This window comes from Protobothrops mucrosquamatus, unplaced genomic scaffold (assembly GCF_001527695.2).
Source record: "Protobothrops mucrosquamatus isolate PMUCROS unplaced genomic scaffold, P.Mucros_1.0 scaffold1956, whole genome shotgun sequence".
Classification (NCBI taxonomy): domain Eukaryota; kingdom Metazoa; phylum Chordata; class Lepidosauria; order Squamata; family Viperidae; genus Protobothrops; species Protobothrops mucrosquamatus.
The window spans coordinates 26,957-43,877 of record NW_015388075.1 but is presented as its reverse complement, the minus strand read 5'-3'; the positions used below and the strand labels follow the sequence as shown (position 1 = coordinate 43,877).

The 16,921-nt window shown below is 46.0% G+C and overlaps 1 protein-coding gene across 1 annotated transcript in view; it reads right to left on the bottom strand.

The window, feature by feature from the left end:
• Positions 1-9,329: 9,329 nt before the first annotated feature.
• The window catches only part of LEO1 (LEO1 homolog, Paf1/RNA polymerase II complex component), a gene marked incomplete in the record, with an annotated part of 20,352 nt that continues 12,760 nt past the window's right edge, over positions 9,330-16,921 (bottom strand). Inside the window, 5 exon segments of the mRNA XM_015823709.2 lie at positions 9,330-9,603; positions 12,572-12,669; positions 14,056-14,242; positions 15,472-15,607; positions 16,818-16,921. Coding sequence (XP_015679195.1) covers positions 9,496-9,603; positions 12,572-12,669; positions 14,056-14,242; positions 15,472-15,607; positions 16,818-16,921 — 633 coding nt within the window.

Below are 16,921 nucleotides of genomic sequence, written 5' to 3'. Positions count from 1 at the left end.
TGACCTCCAAGGTCCCTTCCAACTTTTTATTATTATTATTATTATTATTATTATTATTATTATTATTATTATTATTATTATTATTATTATTATTATTATTATTATTACTACTACTACTACTACTACTACTACTACTACTACTACTACTACTACTACTATTACAACTGTTTAGATTTCCTGATCTAAACAGAACACAACTGTTCGAATTCAAGGACTGTCAGAGCTCTTCTTTTGGTGAAAGAAGCTTAGCTGGTTTCTGGTTTGCTTCTCTATCCATTTCTTAGGGAGATCTTTCAAGTCCATCATGTATTCATTAGACTGCAGCAAAGTGTTCATCCTCAAGAGTTACTTGTTATGGGGAATGTTCTGTGTTTCCCCCCCCCCCCCCCTTCTTCTCTCTTTACCTCCCTCCATCTTTGCACAGAATGTTCCACGAAATCAGTCAGGAACGTCCAAAACAACAGTCCCTAACTGGGTCATTTCGAACAATTTTGCTTCTCCTGTTATTCAGATCACAGCGTTCTGCTCGCTTTGGACCCTGCCAAGCGAGCTTCGGATAGGAGTGAGGTTTTCCAGCCCTCCCACCTCTGTCAGGGAACATGAGTTGCTGCCGTGAGGTCATGCTCTTTTGCTTCAATGGCTTAAAAAGACTAAGCAGTCCCCTTTGGAGGTCAGGATTCATTAGCCATAACTAGATTGGACCTCTGTTTTTAGCAGCAACTGTAACTCTGAATAGCAGACCAGATTAGGAGGGTAAACGAGGGGAACTGGAGGCAGGCATCGAAGGAGATGCTTCTGTTTTCATCCTGGAAATGTCTTCTTCTCTGTTGTCTTTTTATCTCCACCTTATTAACAGGCATCCCCTAGTTTGCCAAACAAGTCTAGAAAACCAGAGAAAATGTACAGTTAATCACATTAAAGGACAACCAAAGTGACGAAGTGGTTAACATACATACACACAGTCTTTCACTCTCTTTCTCTCTCTCACACTCTTTCTCTCTCACACACACCCACACCCACACCCACAGACTCTTGAAGAGGAAAGATTGCAGCATTTGGGACTTTATACCTCACTGAAAAAGTGGGTTAAGTGAAGACACAAAACCAGGTGTGTATAATACTTTTTTTTCTTCCTTCCTTGCAATATTTAAACTCAGTTACCCATAGAAGCTAACCGTGGGGAGATTCAAGGATTTATAAAAGCCAAGTACTTCCTTGCATGATGCATACTTAAGCAATGAATATTTTAGCTCTGCTCCCTTAATTTAAACAACACCTATTTAAATTCTGGAACTTCTTACTATCAGTTCTGGTGTTGGCCACCATTTTAAATAGACATCCAGGCCACCAATGGTTACTAATCTCAATGGCAGCATCAGAAGTACATATTGGATCAGGATTTTTCAAACTGGGCAACTTGGAGATGTAAAGACCTCAACGGCAGAAATTTTCCAGCCAGCAAAGCTGCCAACTTTGAAAACACTTGAAGTGGCAAACAAGGTTGTCTAAGTACACAAAGATGAAGAAAAGGAGCCCCTTGTTTGTTCTTGAGATGCAGGACCTCCAAGTTGTTTTCCACGCGTGGCAGTTTGAAGGATTGTTGAAGCACAACACTCTCTGAAGCCTTGAATGGAGGTCAAACTTGCTGACACGCAGAGAGATTCCACGATCCTGTCTGGTTGGTGATGGATGTATGATGGAAGGGTTAATAATAATAATAATAATAATAATAATAATAATAATAATAATAATAATAATAATAATAATAATAATAATAATAATAATAATAATTATTATTATTATTATTATTATTATTATTATTATTATTATTATAATTATAAAGTTGGAAGGGACCTTGGAGGTCATCTAGTCCAATCCCCTGCTCAGGCAGGAACCCTACACCATTTCAGACAAATGGCTGTCCAGTCTCTTCTTAAAAACTTCCAGTGTTGGAGCATTCACTGCTTCTGGAGGCAGGTTGTTCCACTGGTTAATTGTTCTAACTGTCAGGAAGTTTCTCCTTAGTTCTAGGTTGCTTCTCTCCTTGATTAGTTCCCATCCGTTGCTTCTTGTCCTGCCTTCAGGTGCTTTGGAGAATTGCTTGACTCCCTCTTCTTTGGGGCAGCCCCTGAGATATTGGAAGACTGCTATCATGTCCCCCCTCGTCCTTCTCTTCATTAAACTAGACATACCCAATTCCAGCAACCGTTCCTTATATGTTTTAGCCTCCAGTCCCCTAATCATCTTTGTTGCTCTTCTCTGTACTCTTTCTAGAGTCTCAGCATCTTTTTTACATTGTGGTGACCAAAACTGGATGCAGTATTCCAAGTGTGGCCTTACCAAGGCATTGTAAAGTGGTATTAATACTTCACGTGATCTTGATTCTATCCCTCTGTTAATGCAGCCTAGTAGTGTGTTGGCTAAGAGTCTTTGCCCAGAACCACTAAGTCTCATGTATTCTCCACCCCACCTCTCTCTCCCTTAATACAGGTAGTCCTCAACAGTTCATTTAGTGACCGTTCAGAGTTGCAACTTATGACCGTTTTTCACACAGCCCTTGCAAGAACCCCACAGTCACATGGCCAAAATCCAGATGTTTGGTAACCGGTTTCTATTTAGGACGATTGCAGAGTCCCGGTGTGTGTGTGTGTGTGTGTGTCATGTGACACCCCTTTGCGACCTTCTGACAAGCAAAGTCGACGGGGAAGCCGGATCCACTTAACAACCGTGCTGCTAACTTAACAAACGGCGCGATTCCCTTAGCCACGGTGGCAAGGGAAGTCGTAAAATGGGGGGCAAACTCGGTTAACAAAACGTTTCTCTTAGCAACATAAAAGCTTGGGCTCGGTCGCGGTGGGAACTTGAGGACTGCCTGTGTGCTTGTTTGATCTGAACACCGAAAAGCTGCTGCAGCTGAAGTCGAGAACTTCTGTGAACTCTGCAAGGCGGCAATATCGATTTTTGCCAGTCAGAATCCGTATTGCTCAACCAGCCTTTCCCCAACCTAAACAATGGACGCATCACGTGCAAAGTTTCCACACAGGGTTTATGCAGTCTAGACTGACTGCCCCTCCCTCCCCCTTATCCCTAATGCTATTTTCATACAGGCATATCTCAAACCTGAAATTGCCCGATGCCTCATGTGGCTTCAAAGTATAGTTTTGCAACAATTAAATTAAGCCCCTGGAAAGTATGCATAACCCCAAATTGCTAGGCAATTAACATTCTCCATTTTCAGAGAACTGCTTAGTTATCTGTGGCCTACTTACAGCACAAAGAAAGGAGCAAAGGGTTCAGGGCAGTGCTTGTTCTGAAAACAGCTTCATTTCTTCCCCCCTCCCCTAATAAAGGGCACCTTCTGAAAGACCGGGGGGGGGGGGGGGGGGGGGGGGGGGGGGGGGGGAGGAAAGCAGATTCTTATATAATCTCGAGAGATCACAATGAATTAAGAGGGTGCCCAAGTGCAACCTTGGGTTCCTTTTTAAGGAAACTTTCAGTTCAATCTCAAAGCAAAGCAAAGCAAAACAAAACAAAATAAATAAACAGAAGCATCTAATAGGGAGAGTTTGCCAAACAGACAATTTGTAACAGCTCTGGATTGAAAAAAAAGAGGGGTTTTTTTGTGTGTGTATGCCTATTGTTAATGACAATGCAAGGCTGCTGTGTCCCCAGCCTGGATCCAGGATCTATCTGGATTAACAGGGCTCTGCCGGCCAATAGTGATGCTTTGTGATGGAGATCAGAATTGTTCCAAGACTCATCTGCAAACGTCAAAGAGGTTCAGCTGAGGTTTGTTCCACCGCAAAGCTGGAGAACATTGAATGGGAACATAAGAGCTGTTTTAAAGTGAGCTGACTTCCCCAAGATCTGAGTTTGGAGCCATCTTGTTTGGTCCTTGATCAAAAATTGCATTTTTTTTTTATTTTTTTTTAGAAAAATGCTCTTAGGGTAGGTTTTTCAAAGTTGGCACCTTCCGGGTATGTGAGGACTACAAGGCCTAGAGTTCCCTGTCAGACGTAGCAGGGACAATGCTGGATGAGGACTGGGGGGACCAGGTTCAAGTCCATCCTCGGTCAAAGAAGCTGATGGGGTGTTTGGGGACGAAGCGGGGTCCCACGTTCAGCTCAACCGACTTCACAGGGTTGTTGTTTGGGAGTAGTGAGTGAGTAACGAAGGTGGAATCTAAATGTAACCAAGAAAGAATTGGGTATGTCTAGTTTAACAAAGAGAAGGATGAGGGGGGACATGATAGCAGTGTTCCAATATCTCAGGGGTTGCCCCAAAGAAGAGGGAGTCAAGCTATTCTCCAAGGCACCGGAAGGCAGGACAAGAAGCAACGGATGGAAACTAATCAAGGAGAGAAGCAACCTAGAACTAAGGAGAAACTTCCTGACAGTTAGAACAATTAACCAGTGGAACAACCTGCCTCCAGAAGCGGTGAATGCTCCAACACTGGAAGTTTTCAAGAAGAAACTGGACAGCCATTTGTCTGAAATGGTATAGGGTTTCCTGCCTGAGCAGGGGGTTGGACTAGATGACCTCCAAGGTCCCTTTCAACTTTATTATTATTATTATTATTAGGCACCTACTCTAGAATGCACAAGGCTGAACCTGCCCAGATTACGTTTTATTTTTAAATCTTTTTTTTCCCCCCAAGACATCATGCGAAAGGAAACTGAGTGGAAGGGAGAAAAAGAGCTGGCATGCTGAAATTATGTGTGTGTGTGTGTAGGTGTATGTGTGTGTGTGTGTCTTTGGCTTGCCATTTCATTCCTTCGTCCAAGACATACAATTCTCCTTTTAACAATGCAACGTGAGCTGCTGGAATCTGAAAAAAATACCAGGAAGAACTGAGTTTTTGTAGTCTTCCAAATGGAATTAGGTTTGGAACTGCTGAGGGGAGCGTTGGAACTTGGAATGGCGCTCCCAACGATTCGGTTCAAATCGGCGGTGCTTAGAGATTACAGTAATCCCCAAGCCAATAAAATGCTTCCCTCCCATTGTTATCTTGGCATTTTTTCAAGGCAACATCGATGGGGTGATTTTATTCCCCTGTTCAGACAGGATGAACTGCCCCTCTCAAAGTCTGGGACCTTACAGGGCAGATTTCAGAATCTTAAGGAAGTGACCTTGAGGTTTACGGCCCTCATCTAGGCCTTGTACTCCAAAACCTGATAGAAACACATCTTGATAATCTGCCACATTTCCCTCCTGTCACATCACCTTTGCCCTGCTTTAATGGAGGAGTTTGGGGGGGGGGAAACAACCAAAACAAGCTACAACACAACAGCAGGAATGCCCTGCAGAAAGACAGAAGAGAACCGGGGTTGCAACGTCAAATAAAGGCAGGAGGAGAGATGAAGTGATGTCAAAACTCAGGAAAGGTGGGACCTGGAACAAGGAAAAACGCTGGATAAGCCCAGTGTAGAAGACGACCAGGCTGAGCCTGAGGGAGGGGGTCAAATGCATCATCAGTCATGAATCCCTGCACGCTCACAAGAGATCTAAATCCAGCCCACCTTGAATGCCTTTCTAGTCTTAACTCCTGTTAATTTCCCTTGCCGTTAGTAGTTCAGATTCCTGTAGAGAGCTTAAGCCAGTGATGGCAAACCTTTTAGAGACCGAGTGCCCAAACTGCAACCCAAAACCCACTTATGCATCGAATGCCGGGTGGATGTGGCCCATTGGCTGGGTGTGGCCCATTGGGTGGGCATGGCCCATTGGGTGGTCATGGCCCATTGGGTGGGCGTGGCTGCGGTGGTAACGGCAGACTGGGTGGGACTATAAAGTTCAATCAATCAATTCCAACTTTGCAAGAACTTTTTTTTTCCTGCGAGAAGTTGAAATTGACTGACTGAACCTTTTTTTTTGTTGTTTTGCACATGGCAGCGGAGGCCTAAAGCGAAAAGGTTTTATAAAATCCAGCTGAAGGCCTAGGACTGGGGCAACAACACGTGTGCCCACAGAGAGGGCTCTGAGTGCCACCTCTGGCACCCGTGCCATAGGTTCGCCACCACTGGCTTAAGCTTTCAATAAATCTTTATACACATTTGAACAGCCTGGATTCTCCTGATTTCCCTGGCACTTGACCCCCAGTGAAGGATAGGTTGTCTTCTCCCTCCAGCTCTTCCTCTACTACAGGAAGACCCCCTCCATCAGCTTCTTCCTTCAACTGTACCCAAGAGCAGCCAAGGGAGGCGACACAGCCCCAGGGTCAATCCACCAGCCCTTTTCATTTCCAGCAGAGTTTTCAGCTGTAAACTGAATCACGGTAGTTACCTCTTAAGAACTGGTTTGCAAACCTGTATTTCCTTTCCTGCCTCCTCTTTCCTTCCGCGTGGTGTCCCGTAAATGGACTTTTCAGACGTTGTACGCAAGCTGCTCCTGAAGGGTTTTCTGGCTGGGAAAAATAAACATGTTTTAAATACAGGTAATCCTTGTTTAGCGACTGCCTGGCTTAGTGACCATTCGCAGTTGCGATGGTGAGAAAGAAGCAACTTTGCGACCAATGCTTAACGGTTAAGAGCGATCATCCCTCCCTGAGCCAATGACTCTGAACAGTTCAAACCCAGAGCAGAAAAAAATTTGAGGTCAGTATGTTTGGAAGACGGCAAAGGCAACTCCCAAAATAGAGGTGTTCGTACTCACACTGAACAGGGCACCGAAGGATTTGAGACGTTTTATTAGGGCATCTCAACCTTAACACCTTTAAGATGTGTGGACTTCAACTCCCAGAGTTCTCCAGCCTGCATGGGAATTAAAGTCCACATATCTTAAAACTTGCTGAGGTGGAGAAACATTAGTTTAGGGCCGTGGTGGCGAACCTATGGCACACGTGCCACAGGTGGCACGCAGAGCCCTCTCTGTGGGCATGCATGCATGCCGTCGCCCCAGTCCTAGGCCTTTAGCTGGGTTTTATAAAACCTTTTTGCTTTAGGCCTCCGCCACCGTGTGCAAAAAAAAGAAAAGGTTCAATCAATCAGTCAATTTCAACTTCTTGCGGGGAAAAAAAAGATCTCGCAAAGTTGGAATGGATGGATTGAACTTTTTAGTCCCACCGTCTGCCTTTACCACCGCAGCCACGCCTACCCAATGGGCCACACCCACACTGAATGGGCCACGCCCACCCGGCACCCAACAATACGTAAGTGGGTTTTGGGTTGCAGTTTGGGCACTCGGTCTCTAAAAGGTTTGCCATCACTGGTTTAGGGTAAGGTTTATATGAGCTGTCCCATTAAAAAAAAAGAAACTCCAAACTGGTAAGAGTTGATAAAACTGGAGAAAAGGAAGAGAATTCACATCCCTTCTGAGGTCACTCTATTCATCACATTACCAAGTCAAACTTCTAGCAAGTTATGGAGCACTTTTGTAAAAAAAAGTTTTGAGAAAGGGAGGGCAAAAAAAAAAAAAGAAAAGATCCCTAAGGGAACCCATGACTTTCCCAATGGCTGTGCAATGACACAGGGAAAAGTCACAAGGACTTTCTCGTGGATGTTAATTGCTCACAAGTTCGGAGTCAATTAGACGGGCGAACGTGTCCATCTAAACTTTGGCCCCCAAATGAAAAGAAAAAAAAGGAAAAGAAGAAGAAGGAAGGGTGGAGGAAAAGCCAGGTTTTGGATAGGCTACTGGGAAACTGAGAAAACCCCACAGGAAAATGACTGTGGTTTGGCCCTAAGCGATGAAGGCGCTGAGAATAATGGTTTAATACAGGGGAAGGGTGAGAAGATGGCTTTGCAATACATACAATTCTTTTGTGGTCAGACATGCGATGATGCTCTTTTCGGAAAAAAAGTCCAAGGGGAGTTGTTATCCCTTCACTGCTACACAGTTACAACATAGAACACAGAATCCTAGGGCTGGAAGGGACCTGAGGTCTTCTAGACCAATCCTCTGCTCAAGGCAGGACATACCAGGGGTCTTCAAACTTGGCCCTTTTATGGCTTGTGGACTTCAACTCCCAGAATTCCTCAGCCAGGCATCTGGGAGTTGAACTCCACAAGTCATAAAAGGGCCAAGTTTGAAGACCCCTGCCTTATACCATCCCGGTCCAATGATTGCTTGATGCCTTTCCTTTTTCCCATCCTTCTGACAATCCTCAAACTCCTATCAGCTTTTCTATGTTCCATCATCCCCAATCAACAAATATCCTGACCGAAGCTGGAGAGCCCGCAGGTACCCCGTCTTTGCCCAAGGTGAACAGAATGTCAAAAACATCTCTGGAAGTTTTTTCTGGGTACAGACAACGGAGTCTGCCCATCCTGGTTGTGCTATGCTAGACGAGGGCTTTTCAACCTTTTCACCCATTGTGCCACTTTTAGGATATGGCAATATCCGAGTACCACCAATCACCTAGCAAGGTGTCAAAAACTTGATGACCTTCCCCCCAAAAAAGGAAAAAAGTGATAAAGTACAGGTAGTCCTCGACTTACAACAGTTCGCTTAGTGACTGTTCGAAGTTACAATGGCACTGAAAAAAGTGCCCCCCCAAGGCACAGCCGAACAAGACACCTGCCTGCCCACCCGGCGGTGCTCTTCCTCCTGTCCAGAGGCGTAGCGTGGGGGGTGCAGGGGGGGCCGGCCGCACCGGGCGCAACATCTGGGGGGGGCGCGCTCGCGCTCGCAGCTCTCTGCCCCTGCCTGGCTCACTCTCTCTGCAGTGCTGGCTGTGCGAATCTGATCCGAGCCGCCGGGTCGCCGACGCCGCCCACTGTGGAGGGGGGTGTGTGCCTTGCCCAGGTGCTGACAACCCACGCTACGCCACTGCTCCTGTCCGAGGTTTTCATTGTGAGCATTTCTGTTGAGGATTGGCAGCGGGAGTGGGGTGGGGGGTGTTTGTTTTTTATTCCCCCCCGTCTGCTGGGTGGTTGCAGCAGGTTTTGGTCACTTTGCATGACCCTGGGACACTGTAACCGTCATAAATATGAATCAGTTGCCAAGCATCTGAATGTAAATCACAAGACCCTGGAGATGCTGCAACATTCCAGTTGATTGACACTTCTTCTGGGCTCAGCAGAAGCGCCAGAATCAGCGCCGAGCTCCAGCTGGAGCCTGGCACTGATCCTGGCGCTTCTGCTGAGCCCTGACAGCCATGGAGCTCCAGCCGTCTCTCGCTCAGGCTTGTGTGGTGCTGTCACCGGTTCAGCTCATTCCCCTCCCCCACTACCACTTTTCTAGGATGGTCGCGTACCACCGGCCAGGTGCCAATGTACCACAGGTGGTACCCGTACCACTGGTTGAAAAGCCCTGTGTTAGACGATGAAAGAGGCACAGGCCCCCAAATTGGTCACCAAACGTACACACCAATCCCACCACATTAAAAAAAAAAATCCCACAAAAAGTTTTATTCACATTAATATCATTAATACAAATGTCGCCCCCGCCCCCATTCTTCATGGAATCTACTTACATCATGGTTGGAAAAGAACAATATAGTCTCTATTTTTTTTTTTTAAAAAAAAACACCCTATCACCAATGTTCAAAGTCCATGCCTATTACATCTCCTCATCTTCATCTTCCTCATCGCTGATCACATATTTCTTCTGTTTCTTGCTGGTCTTTTCGTCATCTTCAGCTTTTCTCTTACCGGAAGGCTCACCCTCCTGCGATTAAAAAGAAAGAAATTTCAAACACAAGGCAGGATCTGGGGATGAGGTTCCTCCTAAATCTATTTCCTTCAAGTATCCTGGAACAAATATTTGTTCTCTTCAGCCGGAGATGAAAAAGAATCACTTGTTGTGTGAACATCAGAACTATTAAATTCACACAACACGTCAAAGATGGAAAACAGGCTACAGGATATTAAAACACTGAAAAAGTGAAATGTATTCTTCAGAGTGGGAAAACTGTTTCTAATTAAATACAAGATCCTGGTGCTTCTGCTGAGCCCAGAAGTAACTTGGCAATTAGTCTTATTAACTGCTTACAGCTCTAAATAGGTATAAATTCTGAATAATGACAGTAAGCTGAGCAAGGGCTGAGTTTCTCTCCTGATCTTAATAGAGATGGTTGCCTTCCAGACAAATACATTTCTTCTAGGTTCTTAGGAAAATCTTGAAAAATCCAAAGCTTCTCCCCCTGTAACCGGTCTCCCAAAACATAACCCTTCTAAATAATTTTTAAGCAATCAATGATGAGTTGTGATTAAAAGGAGGTTCTTATAAAAACACGCAAGTGTCTGGATGGACCACAATATTTGTGTCACATGTGCTATGGGTTGTGTGTGTTTTTTTTTGTTTAATGCTGAAGCACCACCCTGTGGTGGATTTGAATAACACTCAAACTGAATAGCTTGATAGCTTGAAAAAGGGGAAAACGAAGCCGCCTTTTCCATTATCTGTTATTAGGAGTTCAGTTCAGGACAGAATCAATAAACCCCACAAAACTGCTGATAATTTTTCCGTTTATCAGCTGCCCGCTCCCCAGCCATGACCCCACCACTGCAGGTTTTTAAAACAGAGGCTGGATGGCTCTCAAGCAAGGGAGTTTTGATGATGGATTTCTGCAACAGCAGGGAACAGGCTGGGTGGCCTCTGAAATCACTTCCAGCTCTAGATTTACATATTTATATTTTCTTCCGACCCTGGAATTCCTTTATTCTAGGTCAGAGGTAGGCAACCTCGGCTCTTTTATGACTCATGGACTTCAACTCCCAGAATTCCTGAGTCAGCATAGCTGAATTCTGGCAGTTGAAGTCCATGAGTCATAAAAGAGCCGAGGTTGCCTACCCCTGTTCTAGGTGGTTAGGATAACTGAATGGAGATGAGCGTTTACTGGCTGGCTGCCCTTCCTGACGCCTACGGAAAGTTCACAGCACACATTTTCTCTTTGTGCCCTGATAGAGAAACATCTGCCCCGCTGCCTAGGATTGATCTCTCAACCTTCCTTGTGGGAGGCCAGCATTCTTCACCACTAGGCCCCCAGGCTGCTCTCCAACTCTGGATTGGCTTTGCTTTGCTGAAATTGTTTTTTATTATTATTCTTGGACATGTTTTCTATGCCTTGTAGACCCCTCCCCACACTTCTGTAAGTTGGCAAAATAGGGGAAAGGATGTGAACGTTCCTGAAAGACTCCCCGGGACCTGTTGGTTCTTTCCCATACGTGGTTCACGTGGCCACAGTATTATGAAACGTCGATCGGATGGACCAACTGCGGGAAGAGAACGTTCTTTCGGTCTGAGTGTCGTCGATGGTCTTACCCCATTTGCATCAGTGTACCACAGTTGTAGAATCACATACAGATGCAAATGGTATAAACTGTTGAAAAATGTCAGGGTGGTTATCAGAGGTAGTCCTCGGCTTATGACTGCGATGGGACCCCGACTTTACAACTATATGTCAGTCATTAAAAGATGTTGAGAGTTTGGAAAAAAATTCGGAGAAGAGCAACTAAGATGATCCAAGGCCTGGAGACTAAAACATACCAAGAACGGCTGTGGGACTTGGGCTTGGCTAGTCTAAAGAAAAAAAGAACTAGGGGAGACGTGATAACAGTGTTCCAGTATTTGAGGGGCTGCCACCAAGAAGAGGGGGCCAGTTGGTTCACCAAAGCACCAGAGGGCAGGACGAGAAACAATAGTTGGAAACTGATCAAAGAGAGAAGCAACCTGGAATTAAGGAGAAACTTCCCGACAATGAGGACAATTAACCAGTGGAACAGAAGTTGCCTCCAGAAATCGAGGGCGCCCCATTACTGGAGATTTTTAAGAAGAGGCTAGACAGTCACTTGCCTGAGATGGTATAGGTTCTCCTGCTTGAGTGGGGGGCTGGACTAAAAGACCTCCAAGGTCCCTTCCAACTCTATTCTATTCAACTGGTCACAAACTGACCATGTCCAATTTATCTTTTTTCCAACAGTCATTAGAGTAACACCGTGGTCATTAAAGTGAATCTGGTGTTTGCAATGGGTATTTTTTCTGTCAGAAACCAAAGGTAAATGCTGGTTTTTGTCAAAAAACAACAAACCCACTGTAAATCGTGGTTATGCAAATGGTCCTCAATGCCGGCTAGTTGCTGAGCACCCGAAATGCAATTATGCGACTTCAGTGTGTGTATGCGCGCGTGTGTGGCTGTCGGAACTTGGAATCCAGATCGTAAGTAACCCAGGGGAGGTGTGCTGTAACTATGAATGGCTACTAAGGGATTGATTGTAAGTCAAGGACTCCCTGTACACATATTTATTGCCTTTATTATTATTATTTTATAAAGGATGCAGGTTGAGCTAAATCAGAGGTGGGGAACCGTGGCCCCTTTATGACTTGTGGGACTTCAACTCCCAGAATACCTGAGCCAGCATAGCTGGCTCAGGAATTCTGGGAGTTGAAGTCCACAAGTCATAAAAGGGACTTCGTTCCTCACCTTGTTCTGAGTGAAGTAAATTAGCTTGACTGTCCACAAAGGCTTTGAAAAACAACATACTTGCTTGTTATTTCAGGGGGGACCGAATTCAAATTTGGTCAGACACATCACGATTGTCTTTTAAATGAAAGTTTCGCTCTACCTCAACCCAGAATTAACGACAGCCATGGAGAAACTATCAGCTGATGTCCAGCCTCGTCTGGATTCCCTCACCTCATCACTGTTGAGTTTCTTCGCTTTGAGCAGCCTCTGTGTTTTCTCCTCATCCGAGCCGTCATCGCTGTCTGACGAATAAATCCGAGCGCGCTCCTCTGGAAGAGAAAACACGCGTTACACACCAAAAGGCCAAAGGCCGGAAAACAAAGCTTAGAACTCCCAAGTGCAGCTTAGAAACTGGAGATTAAAGACCAGGTTGGAATAAGCAACGATGGGGATGGGGGGGGGGAGCCTCGCTATGCAACCCAGCGTGGAAAATGTCCACCAAGCAAACGGGATCGACGATACTGATAAGCTTATTTGTACAAGCAAAGGCTGCGCTGTGCAAAAAAAGGAGAGAGAACGAGGGAAAGCAAACAGCCGGGGTGAAAAGAACTCGCAGGGTACAAATTAAAAGGATAAAACCCAGCTGTAATGTTTGCAAAGGCAAACAGCTATTAAAGAAGCTGACAGATGACCAACTGAGGAGGAGGAGGAGGAGGAGGAGGAGGAGGAGAAGGAGGAGGAGGAGGAGGAGGAGGAGGAGAAGAAGAAGAAGAAGAAGAAGAAGAAGAAGAAGAAGAAGAAGAAGAAGAAGAAGAAGAAGAAGAAGAAGAAGAAGAAGAAGACGACGTAGTAGTAGACTGTCCCTAACTGAACTTTCATCCAGACTTCTGTAGTAGTAGTAGTAGTAGTAGTAGTAGTAGTAGTAGTAGTTGTTGTTGTTGGAAGGGACCTTGGAAGTCATCAAGTCCAACCCCCTGCTCAGGCAGGAAACCCTATACCAGGGGTAGGCAACCTTGGCTCTTTTATGACTCGTGGACTTCAACTCCCAGAATTCCTGAGCCAGCATGGCTCAGCTTGGAAACCTCTCCTTTTCTCCTCAGCATGGCTGGCTCAGGAATTCTGGGAGTTGAAGTCCACAAGACATAAAAGAGCCAAGGTTACCTACCCCTGCCCTATACCATTTCAGACAAATGGCTGTCCAATCTCTTCTTTAAAACTTCCAGTGTTGGAGCATTCACCACTTCTGGAGGCAGGTTGTTCCACTGGTTAATTGTTCTCACTGTCAGGAAGTTTCTCCTTAGTTCCAGGTTGCTTCTCTCCTTGGTTAGTTTCCATCCGTTGCTTCTTGTCCTGCCTTCAGGCGCTTTGGAGAATAGCTTGACTCCCTCTTCTTTGTGGCAATCCCTGAGATACTGGAACACTGCTATCATGTCCCCCCTCGTCCTTCTCTTCGTTAAACTAGACATACCCAATTCCAGCAACCGTTCCTTATATGCTTTAGCCTCCAGTCCCCTAATCATCTTTGTTGCTCTTCTCTGCACTCTTTCTAGAGTCTCAACATCTTTTTTACATTGTGGTGACCAAAGTTACCACGATGATAAGTTCAAGGCTTCCCCAACTAGGTGCCTCTCCCAAGGTACTGGACTAGCCATAGTGGTTTAGGTACTGGGAGTGACCGAGTGGAACCACTCCAGAGGAGAGCAGGAGAAGGCTACCTCGTATCCCGCCTTTGTATCTGTTCTTGATGGCGGCCAGGCTGATGGCTTCTTCTCCTTCTTCTTCCTCGTCGTAGCGGTCGGGCTCCAAGTAACTGGCACTCAGACCCCGTTGGTGTTGTTTCTCGCGCATCCTTCTCTGCTGGGATTCCCTACGAATAGACGCTCGCAGCCGTTCCTCCTCTTTCTGCAGGAGAAAAGAACAGAAGTCAGGGTTGTTTTCTTGGGTTCCGTGCTGGGGGGGGCTGAAAATCACTCTCAACCAGGGTGGTCTCTGAATTGAAGCCCACCCTAGCTCACGAGGAGTAACCAGTGTGCAAATAAAATTCATTTTTCATTTATTTATCTCAGTTCTTCCGCTGATTGGCCCAAGGTTCTCCAGTCAGCTTTCACGCCTAAAGGGGGACTAGAACTCTCCATCTTTAGATGACTGGCCCAGAGTCACCCAGCTGACTTTCATGCCTAAGGCAGGACTAGAACTCACCATCTCCTAGTTTCTAGGCCAGCACCTTAGCCCCAAAATAAAGGGAGAATTCTACCTGGGCTGTGTTTCAGAACAGAAACAGAACAGGCAAAGCAAGGAAACTGTACATGGGGATACATCAATTGATGCATTTAGCACAGGGGTGTCAAACTCAATTTCATTGAGGGCCGCATCAGCATTGTGGTTGCCCTTGGGGGGCCGGGTAGGTGTGGCCAGGGTGGGTGCGGCATACTGGGTGGGCATGGAGTGGGTGTGGCCTACTGGGTGGGCATGGCCAGCTCTACATCGTTTGCGTCAAGGGTGCCTGTGGGGGCCTGGGCAGGAGTGGGACAGATCTGAGGGTCTCTGGCAGAAGGGGGTGGAACCAGGGCAAGGGCCAAGGCATGGTCCATTTCTTCATTCCTCACAAAGGGTGACCCCTCCCCAGCATGCACCCAGGGGGTGGGGCCGACGTGGCAGGGGCTGGTTCCTCACTGTTTCCAGATGGCCTTGTGGAGCTAAGACTGAATGCATTTCAGCATAGATGGCCACCACAAAATTGTACATTGGCTCCCAGCCGGCCTGGGCCAGGGCCAAGGCAGCAGGGGCCGTTCCCTCACTGTTTCCAGGATGGCTTTACGGGCCACATGAAACCACTTTGCGGGCCGCATCCGGCCCCCGGGTCTTATGTTTGACATGTCTGGTTTAGCAGATCTTTATCTTTTTTTTTGGGGGGGGGGAGAGTTGCTCACTCAGCATGACACAAGGAGCATATTCAGCAAGGTATAGGGGTCTTCACCCTATGATAGCTTAGGTTAATTTAACACTGTGGAGATCCCAGATCAGCAGATTTTGAGCAGCAAGGCCAAGACACTAATGACAAGCCAGCCTAAATTTACAGTCCGGCTAGAGAAGAGAGGAGAGGGCAAGGATGGGGTTTGATTCATGCATACCTTAATCATTTCTGTGCGTTGGGACTCTGGATCACGACCAGCCATTGGCAGAATACGGATTTTCTGCGTTTTTGAACATCTGTCTGCCAAGGAGAGGGTCATCTTCCTGTGCGTGGCGCTGTCTGTCGAATGTGGCCTGCGACAAATTAACCCAGTGGAAATACTTTGCTTAGGGAAGGGGCGTTTTGAAAGAAAAAACGGCAACACGCCATCAAATATGTGGGTTAATCGGCTTACCAGCGCAAGACTGTCATTGTCACACTGCTTGGTGAATGGTCACTGTGAATAAAGTTCTTACCCAGGGGTCTTCAAACTTGGCCCTTTTATGACTTGTGGACTTCAACTCCCAGAATTCCTCAGCCAGCGTTGCTGGCTGAGGAATTCTGGGAGTTGAAGTCCACAAGTCATAAAAGGGCCAAGTTTGAAGACCCCTGTTCTTACCAAATACATTTATTCTGCATTTCATTTTCCTTTCCTCTCACTTTCCACAGCTATCTGCCCCTCTCTTTCACTGTCTTGCTTTTAATTTGGATTTTAGTGGCATGTTGGAAAGCCTTTGCCAAACTACTGCAATTCAGCCAACAGCATGCCAGGAGACGCTAATTCATTTCCCATAAAACAACGCCAGGACCCATGGAGCTGACACACTGTTGTACAAATCCCATCCTTTCGATCAGACGTACTGCAACCGTCATAAATATGAGTCAATTGTCAAGTGTCGCCATTTTGATCCCGTGACCATGGGGATGTGGCAACGGTGGTTAAGTGTGGAAAATAGTCATAAATCAGTTTTTTAAGTGCTGCTGTAATTTCAGTCACTAAACCAAATAATAATAACAACAACAACAACAACAACAATAATAATAGAAGAAGTTGGAAGAGATCTTAGAGATCACCTAGTCCAGGGGTAGGCAACCTTGGCTCTTTTATGACTCGTGGACTTCAATTCCCAGAATTCCTGAATTCACGAGTCATAAAAGAGCCAAGGTTGCCTGCCCCTGATCTAGTCCAACCCCTGCACAGGCAGGAAACCTTATACCATGCTGGCTCAGGAATTCTGGGAGTTGAAGTCTACGAGTCATAAAAGAGCCAAGGTTGCCTACCCCTGCCCTATACCATTTCGGACAAATGGCTGGCCAGTCTCTTAAAAACTTTCACTGTTGGGAGCATTCACCGCTTCTGGAGGCAAGGAGTTCCACTGATTGTTTAACTGTCAGGAAGTTTCTCCTTATTTCTAGGTTGCTTCTCTCTTTGGTTAGTTTCGAGGACTATCTGTATCTGACTGCATGTCAAGCACAACTCAGCACTTTCTAACCTCTTCAACTCAATTCAATTCCCAGGCTTACCGGAAGGTCAATTTTGTCTTGAAGACAGCCTGTCCCTGAAGCCCAGTTCCTTGTCTGATGAAGAGATGGTTGTGGTCTCCCTGCAGGGGTGCTTTGTACACATC